The sequence below is a fragment of the Haliaeetus leucocephalus genome, unplaced genomic scaffold (genome assembly GCF_000737465.1).
Source record: "Haliaeetus leucocephalus isolate CR32 unplaced genomic scaffold, Haliaeetus_leucocephalus-4.0 Scaffold587, whole genome shotgun sequence".
Classification (NCBI taxonomy): Eukaryota; Metazoa; Chordata; class Aves; order Accipitriformes; family Accipitridae; genus Haliaeetus; species Haliaeetus leucocephalus.
In genome coordinates, this window is record NW_010973023.1 from 3,975,900 (window position 1) to 3,986,075 (window position 10,176).

The window sequence follows — 10,176 nt, forward strand, 5'->3', positions numbered from 1 at the left end:
AACTTCAAGTGACTTTCTGGTAGGGGTAAGAAGTAGCTCCTTCCCTGGAACTAGGCCAAGGCTGAGCACTTCCACATGGGAGATAACAGATTTCATGACTTTATGGTCCAGAATGCTTGTTTTCGTTGGGGTGGGGGGGGTGGGGTGTTAACTTGGCTTTTCACTAACACAAAGATACACATATTAAAACCAAAAAGATTCAAAACATAATAAAACCTAAACTCTTTTGCCCTCTTAAAACAAGATACTTCACAGAGCACAACTCTCTCCCTGCAGAGAAAATGAGAGAACAGACAATACGTGACAGATTGTTCATATTCCTTGGGTACTGCGATGATAAACATTGTACATGCTGAAGAACTTGTATTACACTAGAATAAAAAGTGGGAGTAAAGATTGTCCAATATGTTTCTTTATTCCCAGAATTAGAAGTCCCTTTCTTTTGTACATTAAAATATGCTTTTATAACTGAAGACAAGTCTGTAGAGGCTCCTAAATCAGTTACAGACATTCTCAGAGTGAGTCCAAGTACTGTTTGAAGACTGCCATGGAATATGAGTGGACACGTTCCTACAAAGCCACAACTCTTCTAAACTGAAAACAGAATATTCTGCAAACTTATTTTGGGAAAGGTGCTCATGTATTTCCGATTGAAAGTTATTTTTATTTATAGTTTATGTGCAAAAAATTGTCCGTAGGGAGCATGGATGCTATTCTAAAGCTCTGTGTCATTTTTCAACCTGTCTTTAATTTATCCTGAGGTTTGAGTGTGTAAGATGGAGGATATTTCTAGTTTGGAGCCAGAGTGGTTGAAAAATAACTAAAAAAGTTAAACCAACAAAATGCCACTGCAAGCAAATGAAATCCTACCTGCTCACCTTTACCCACTGCAAGAGGAGACTTCTAGGAACAGTCTTCCTAATGAATGGAGGGAACTGCCAGTGACCATGGCTCAGATGTATAGGCTAGGTGTTTCTGCCTTTTGAGATGTGACCCTCAGGACAGCAGCTGGGCTGTGACTTCTGTCTTCATGTGGGTTGGGGATGAGTATGTCCAGATCAGAGTTTGTAAAACTGGTTCCAGGCCTCTAGTCTGGCCTGCCTTGTGTGTATTGGAAACAGTAGAGTATGGCAATTACAGGTTTTTCCTACTCCCTTTTGATGTGTTTCTGAAACTAGTTAATTTCTACCAGTTAATTTGAATATTTCTATTTTCACTAGAAATAAAAAAATAAGAAATGAGAAATTCAGTGAAGCTTACTTCATTGCATTGGTGCTTACTGCAGCTGATGGAAAGATTCCCTTTGATTTGAAGATGTATTAGAGCAACATATCTTGAAAGCATTTGCTCCTTGAGTCCTTACTGGTGCCAGCCAGACTTCCCTTAAGATTTGTTACAAAACACCAAGACGAAGTCATGTCTGTCTATTCAGTTCTGGCAGTATCTTAGGAATAACTGATTTACCTCAGCAGAGGTAAATAGCATAGGCAAAACCAATAGTTTTGACCACTAAAACAGTAATTGCTTAGAAACCCGGAGTTACTGAATGTACTGAAACCACTTTTTGTGTGTGTTTTGTAAAGCCAGCAAACACCGCTACCACCTCTCTCTTAAAATCACCTGCAGTATTTAGTAAACATAAACAAATAGTTCCCACACTTGGGGCGGGGGGGGGAGGGGTGTGTGGGGGGGTTTGGTTGGTTTTTTTTTAGTGTGGTTTTTTTTTCTTTTTTTTTTTTAGCTTGTCCTCAAACTCAGCATCCAAACCAAGATGTTTAGACTTTGCATCAATCTGAAGGAAAAAAAATTCTTTTGTTTCAATAATGGCTGACTCTGGTAATATTTTTTTATCTCATTCTCAATTTTTATGAAAATAACAACTTTGCTTTTATTTTTAAGGCCTGATTCTGTAAGGCAGGGAGCTGTTCATGAACTATGCTGAGCACTCCAGGCTTGCACGGAAGCATTCTGCTGTCTTCAAGTCTTAAGTCTTCAAGCCTTACACTAAAAAGCTTAAAATGCTAGTAGTTGCTGAGACACTTACTGAGTCAGTCTTCATTTTATTTGTGCTGTGTAACAGCAGCAAAATGGTTACTCAGAACCTAGATACAACAGAGAGGAGGCAGCTAATGCGAGATTAATTGCTTCACGTTATTAACAAGGCCTTTGTCTTTGATTTTGCAGTAAGGTATGTCTGTCTGTACCCCCTGCAGTTGTGCAGTATAAGAAATGTTCAGCTTTTGTTTGGAAGCTTCAAGTATACAGGCTCAGAAGAAAACAAAACAAACAAACAAAAACCAAACAACCAACTTCCCTAGAAATACTGTGTAGCTGGTTGGGGTCTTTATATTCCATGTAAACAGCAAAGTATGCCTTTACAACTTTGATTGCACATTGCCCTTTCACAGTCATGTCTTTGGTTTATTTTTCTTTTAGAGAAGGGGAAGAATGGAGGTTTGTAATGGGAAATACAAGTATTAATAAATTAAAATCTGTTTGGAACCTTTCACAGCTGTGTGGAAATGGTTAGTATTTCTGCTGAAAAGCAAGGGCAGTACGTTCTGAATACCTTGTGCTTAGTGTTATTAGAACACTTTTTTTGTTACAATTATTTTTCCTATGTACAGTAATTCTGATGACACTTGCATAGTAATGATGGTAATGGTGTGATAGATTATTCACGGTTGTAATGATTATGGTGCCATACTTATAAATTGTGTAGGGAAAAGTATTTAAGATATTTTTTTAATGTCTTTTTTGTAAAAAAATAAGGAAATTGCTATCATTTAAATAAGACGGAATTATATTCTTACACCTTAAGGGATGCACAAGAGAGATTCTCTGTAATAATGTGAAAGTGCCCAAAGTAGATCAGACATGGAGAAGCTACATTAACATATTTTTAAAGGAAAAGTACTGTCTCTTGGCTTTTGTGGCTCTTATACCCCATAGTGCTAGTTTTTTTACAGTTCTTCCATTGTCCGTTACTGCAAACACGTCCAGATGAATTCAGCGTTTAATGTTAAAAATCTTATAACATGCCAGTTTGATTTGTAGCCCTTCATATCATAGAATGCTAATTAAAATCATATTTTTGCATATGTCATGCCTTTCATGTACATATGCAAATACAGTCTATTGCCTTTCAGCTATTAGTAATTAACTTTATGAAGGACAGCTGTAATACATAATTAACAAAAATGTTTGCAAGCCCTTTTCACACTGAAAGTTGCAGCAGTAAAATTTTTGCTTATCGAGAGAACCATTTTAGTTTGAAGGTTCAGTCTGATATCTAAATTGTTTGAAGCAGTCATGTGATGTAATTAAATTGAAGTTATAGTCTTATCAGCAGAAGAGTGGTACTTGATAGGCTCCTATCTGTTTCATTACGTATGTCACCAAAATTAAAATAAATTAACTGTGTTTTGTTTGGTAGAAACATAATGCCAAGTTGTGTATATTTTGTTGCTGCTATTGATGCTTTGAATGTCTCGCCAGTTTGAACAATATTCCTGCTCAAAGTGCATTCAAGACCACATGCTTCACCTTTTCCATCCTTTTTTTCACAAGGCTATAAAATAACTAAGGCTATTAATTTGTTTCTGTGTATATCTCTTTAAATAATTAATACAATGAAGTCTGACCAGACATAAGCAGTGATTAAAGCATCTGATCTTGCTGTATTTTTGTGTTACTCATTAAAAATAATGGAACTACTTGTATGAACAAGGGTTGCAGTATGGGCCTGTTACGCTTAAATAAATTCAAAGGTGTAACTAAAACTGTATTAGTTTATAATGTGAGAAAATATTATTTAGGTAAAATAGAGTATATTATCAGTATATTGTATGAGATGTTCTAATTTGCAAAGGGAAGCAGAAACAGGTTTTCTGTTGTTTGACCAGTGATGTATGGTTGTGATTTTTTACTCATAAGAGAAATAGCCAAGTGAGTGCAGTCTGAAGAAAATCTGTTGTTACAGAATGGACTTCTGGATTTAAATCATAGTCTAGCAGGGGTTTTTAAAAGTCCGCCTTTAATAAAATATGCTCAAGTACATGCTCAAAACAGAAAAATACTGTATTTAAAAAAAAAAAAGTATGAATAAAAAAATAATCTTCCTGGGTTTTCTGTTTGTTTGGTAGGGTGGCGTTTGTGATGAAGAAGCATTTGAATACTCATTTACTGGGCAAGCATGGAGTTGGCACACCCAAAGAAAGGTAAACTACTTTAAAATTCTTTCTCATTTTACCTTATACAATATATGGAGATCTTATCTGGAATATTTGGCTTACCCAAAATGAAGTCACCTGGACTTCAGGCTCAACTTCAACTACAGAGGGAGCTAACATGCTTAAGTGCTCTGCTACCGTGGTGCTTATGACACGTCTGTGGGTGTCAATAAAAAAATTGGTCTAGAAAGCAATTCTATGTAAAAGGTGTAGGATTTGCACCTTTTTGGGCATTTTTTTGACAGGTGATACTATTTTCTCAAAATTTCCATAGTTGTAACTGCCCCTCCAAGTACAATTTTTTTTCTTCTCCCCTTGCTGGCCTTGATGCTCATAGGTTTATAAAATAGCTTTCCAAGATTTATGTTGATCACTGAAGTCAAAGCCACAGAGGAGTAAAAAAAAAAAAAAAAAAAAATTTCTCAGGGTTTTTGGGCAGGAATAGAGATCTGGTGTTTTGACTTTTTAAAATGAATTAATTTATTTTTTCAATCTGTGTAGAGTTACGTATTTTCAAACTTTTTTCCAAGCATGTTGTTTTTTCTGTGGTTTAAAATGTAACTGTGTTTAGAAAGTAAATGGCACTTTGTTTGCAGGTAAACAGATTTTGCCTCAGATTTATTAGACACATTGCGGCATAGCTATTGCTATTTCATTGACTTTTTGGGGTAACTAGAAACGTGATGAGGTTTGGATAGCCAAAAGGTTGCATAATCTCTTTCAGTTTGGGTAGATGGAGGTATCGTACCTGCAGGGTTCATTGCTGGATACTTGATACTGTTTCAGGTATTACTGCCTTGTGACTCATTCTTCTGGTGTAGGCTTTCATAAATAAACAGTATTTTCTGGTTTTGGTATGAAAGAAGGGGAAAATAAATGATAGCTAGGAGTCGTAGGAGACTGCGGCAGAACTCTTTCTGGGTTGTGTTCATTTCTTGTTAAAGACACTGGAAATGGTCATCTATTAGACCCTTTCCTCACAAGTTTGTCGCACTTAAATCACTGAGTGACCGAAGAGTAGAGTTTTAAATTAACACACCATGTACACCAACACCTGTTGAAGTGGTGCTTATATTTTTAATGATATTTCCTCTACAAAGTGCTTAACCAGAATTTCCCTAATGCATGGTTATTTAAAGAGTTTTGAGATACTTTATTTCATCTAAAATATAGAATGATGCATCGAAACAACGATTACAATTTCATCAAAGCAGATATCGTATTAAAGTTTATGCTGGTTATCTTTTGTCATAGCACAACAATTACGAAAAATGTTTTGCTCTGGTGGCTTATTTTGTAACTGGAAGCATTCAATACCAATATGTTCTTTTACAAGGGAGGTACTTACCGTATAATCATCATAAATACAACATAGAGATAACTTGTGTTACCCTAGTGAATATGTGCACAATAAAGGATACATACAATAGATTTCCAAATATAGTATCTTAGCCTAAGAGGCATATTTTTAGCGATCATCATCTTGAAACGAATTCCTAAACAAGCAGGATGCTATAATCTAAATCGGTTGTCGCTGGCTTTTGTTTGCGTGTTTCTTCTGAAAGCCTTCTGGCCGTTTCCATTTTTCCCCGTTTCTTCCCGTATTCCTCAAAGGCTTTCTGGCTGGCCTGCCAGCACGGCGCGAGGAGGAGGAGGAGGAGGACGAGGAGGGTCCCTTCCCTGCCCTGCCGCCCCTTGGCAGGTTCAGAGCCCTTGCAGCCCCGGCTGCCGGCGGAGCAGAGAACCCAGCTCAGGCCTGCAACCTCCCTGCCCCATCTGCTAGCGCAGGCTGTGGAAGCTTCACCCCCCGGCCAGCATAAACAAGTGATATTCGAGTGACTTCATACTCTCTTCTTTTGAAATTCCTTCATCCATCTTTTGAATATTTCGTATCTGCAATACTTTCTAGCTGGCGCTTCAGGTTAATGTAGGGCAGCATCAAATAGTAGTGGCAGAGCTACAACAACAGTGTAATTTTCTAGTAGTAGTCCCTCACTGGTGATGTGGATGTTTAAGCCATGTGATCTAGGGCAGAAAATACCAAACCACCATTGCTTTCCTTTCCACCTTTCCCTTCCTGTTATGAGAGAGTTTGACTTTTAATGGCTTTAGGAACCAAAGAAATCCTTCTTCAGCGTGTTAAACCATCACTTTGGGTATAAACATATTACAAATAAAGTTATGTAGTTTCCTTACCTATTTTAAACATTAATGCCTTGATTATAATTTTGCAAGCTTGCTATTTTTTAATTTCTCTAGGACAATTTAATCAGTTTATTCTTTATGTTTTGAATTTGATTCTGCCCTCTGATACATTGCATATTATAGCAAATACTAATAGAAGCTAGCTAAATAGGCTGTGACAATTAAATTAATAATGCATTTTATTTGCAAGTGTTTAGTCTTCATGGTTTGACTGATATATGCAAAGATGGTAATTTATTAAAAGTAAATTCATGTAATTGTACTACAGAATTTGATGGACCAAAAAAAGTTGTCAGCATGACTATCATCAAAAACAGAAAATTGAAATAAGTTCAAAAGGGTGCTTGAAAAAAATAGTTATAACCTATACAGCCTGAGAAATGGGTGCCCTTTTAACAAACTTCTCAGAAAGGAATTTCTGGTGACAAATATTGAGATAGTTCTGAGAGGGAGGAAAAAAAAATACATCTACGATTTATTAAGCAGTACTGAACTAGTGCACCTTGCTCTCTCTAGCTTTCTGTGACCCATAACTATTGCTTTTTTGTATGCACAAAAGGGAGGTGTTATGGAGGCTGTGGAAGTGTTTGCATGTGCAGATATAGAAAATAAGTATAATTAATAATAAGATTGCTACTAAAACTTCTTTAGTTTTGAGTTTTTTCTTTTTTTTTCCCCCTTTGGAATGCAAAATTGATTTAAGGGGAAAATACCGTGCAATTGAAAATCACAGAAGTTTAAAAAAAAATAACCTTGTAGTAAATGTCTGCACATTTCAGCCACAAAAAACCCTACTGCCTAGTCCATTATGATTATTACCATTTAATAGCTAACTCAAAAGTGGAATGTTTTAACACAGAAATTCCTCTAAGGTATTTTTTCCTGTTATTGGAACTGTGATAGTGATTTATTGTCAACTTGAATGTGTCTCAAAACTGGCATGTTATCTGCTAAGTCCAAGGCCAGTACATATTTGGTACTTCAGTGTCAGTAATCTTCATGGGACCTATAACTATATCTTATTGGCAGGATAAATCTTTGCCTACACCTTTATTGTGTCTAGGAGACAATGTGGTTGAGGACAAGGTGAATGCATCAGTAGTGTTAATGGTGCCAAGTTCTAATTTCTGTTACGTCGTTATTTTACTTAGGTGTAAATCGTGGCAAACCAGAACAAACAGAGATGTTTTGCTATTGAGTATAAGATATATACATACACACATAAAAATATGAGCAAGAAAATAAAAATAAAATCACAAAGTCATTCATCAGTGAGACTGAATTTTGCCACTGTTAAGCACAACTCTGAATTTAGAAATCTTTCATATGAAAAATACATTTAACTATTCTTTAGAGATTTTTTTTTTTCAGGGCACCATTAATAGTGTACAGTATACATTTAATAGTGTGTAAGACTTTTGTTAACTAGAATTCCGATACATCTGTTTTAAACTTTTTTTTATATCAGTTTGCCACAGAAAGGCCTTTACTGACAGTTGTTTAATTACCTCATCTTCCTTATGAATTTTAAATGATGAGTTGCCTCTGAAGTAACTTTTTGCATATGAGTAATCCCATTGAGTCAAATAGGATCATTCATATATATAAAGTCACTTGGAGCACAAACACTTGCTGAACTGGAATCTGTGTTACAAAACATTTTCTGTAAAGGTTCTTAATAGTATGTTTGGGTTTTGTAAGGTCATACTGGCATTTTTTTGTGTGCTTTAAAAATGGGATCAATGTTACAGTGCTAGTAACATCATATGACAACTATGATTTTCAATTGATCTTAATTCGTTGGAAAAGCTGTGTAATGATTTCAACTTGAGAGCAATAGCTATAAGTAAGTACGTATAACTATGTAATGGCAGCGTAAATATATTTGAGGTGCTCTTTCAAATAATGTTGAAAGATAGTGTACTTCTAAAATTTGTGTATTTTTTGCACAACTGCTTTGAAGTAAAAAAGAGGAATTTCCTAGGTGCCTCTTGTTCAATGTGCTTGCATAAGTCCACGTGAAATTTGGAATATATAATGCTAATAATGTGTGGTATAAATATTGTAAAATATGCAAGACCGCATGGTGTGTCATTGGAAGGCGTTGCTGAGGTCTGAAAGAAAAGTAGCCAGGAAAAATGAGTGGGGGTTTGATGTTCCGTATACTCTTTAGAAAACTGTTTTCTAATAAATTGCAGTGTTCTGATATTTCCATTTTGAATGCAAAACTAGAAGTGAATCAAGTCTAGCAGTCCAACCCCCTTCTATTTAATTGAACTATTAATCCTTCTTTTGAAACGTTTTTCTTTCTCTGGGTAGAGAAATTTCTTATAGTAACTATTTGATATGCTTTTTTGGACAATATTACCCTGTATGCAAAATAAAAAGATCCAGTTGATGTTACAGCAGATTGTGGGAAAACAAGTGGCAAAAGTCAGTGATGTGTCATACGTGTATATATGTATGCAATCATCTTGTAATAACTTACTCATGTTCCAAAGGAATGAGTTCTGTGACCGTCTCACGGGAAGGTTTCCAGTTAGAGGTGTTGGTAGTACATACAGATACGCAGAGGAGAGGCTACCTGTAACCACCGGAGGGTAATGTGCTGAGTCTTGCCTTCAACCTTTGTCATCACCTTTTACTGCTTCTTGCAAATAATTTCAAGCTTTTCAACTGAAACCTACCATTACTAGTTTAGCTGGATAGGAATGAAAAACTTACTTAATTGATTGCTTCCTATGTTTGGCTTAAAAAGGATCCTGGAGAGTTACGGAATCATTCTTTGGAAAAGCCTTAAGGAAGGAAGTGTAGCTTTTCCTTGAAGTATTTAGTAGTCAGAAGCTTGTGGTGAGAGGAGGGGAGTGGAAAGGACTCAACGTTTTAGTATTGGTTCGGAGCTAAAGTTTTACTCAAGATCTATTTAAGCTTTCAGTATTTTGGAGGCTTAGTTGACCTTCGAAAGCAGTATTTTCCTGCGGAGTTCAGCTCTTGGCTGGTGCTGTACTGTTTCAGAGTGTGAGTGTAGGTACAGGCTCCGCAGTCGCTTGCTGCCAGAGTGCTCTTCTCTGTGGCTGACCCAAGGAACATGAGGAAGCCATTTGGGTTTCCTGAGCTTCCTTAGGTACTAGAAGGAGATGATGTGCTGAAAATTCACAGCTAGGTTTCCTCTTGGCTTGTTGTCTGGACAGGCATCATATGCGTTTCCTATGCTATGAAGAAATGAAAAGAGGAGGCAGCCATTTATAATTTTGAAGTCTGTTTTCACAAAGACAAGTGATGAATTCAGCATCTTATCAGAAAGAAAAATAACAACTGAAGGATGATGTTATTTTACTACTACTCGTTATTTGTTCTTCTTATCAAATCCTGGCAATCTTATAGTTCAGTTCAGAAGGAGGGGCAATCTGAAGCAAGTTTATTTTAGTTGTCAGATGTGATGTGAGATGTTTTGGAAATTTCTGTAGTCGGCAACAATCTTCCTGTCGGGGAGGCTTAGCTGCTATGGGTAGAAGATAGAGGGAGCACCTAATGGGATGCACGCTGTCCACAGTGAGCACCTTTGGCTAATTTTAAGCATCGTAACAAGATATAAATGATGATCTCATTGTATTCATAAATAACCAAGCACTGTCTAGAGCCTAGGTTATTAGTTTCATTAGCAAGCGTACACTAACGTTGTCTGTGGATCTGTGGAAGTCAGTATGGGTCGTTGCTGAAAGCTGCATGGTTTTTTTTT

At 36.4% G+C, this 10,176-nt stretch overlaps 1 protein-coding gene across 1 annotated transcript in view; it reads left to right on the forward strand.

The window, feature by feature from the left end:
* ZNF407 (zinc finger protein 407) overlaps positions 1–10,176 on the forward strand; it is a 321,826-nt gene that overhangs the window by 105,112 nt on the left and 206,538 nt on the right. The window contains exon 3 of the mRNA XM_010577929.1: positions 4,146–4,220. Coding sequence (XP_010576231.1) covers positions 4,146–4,220 — 75 coding nt within the window. The remainder of the gene's footprint in view (positions 1–4,145; positions 4,221–10,176) is intronic.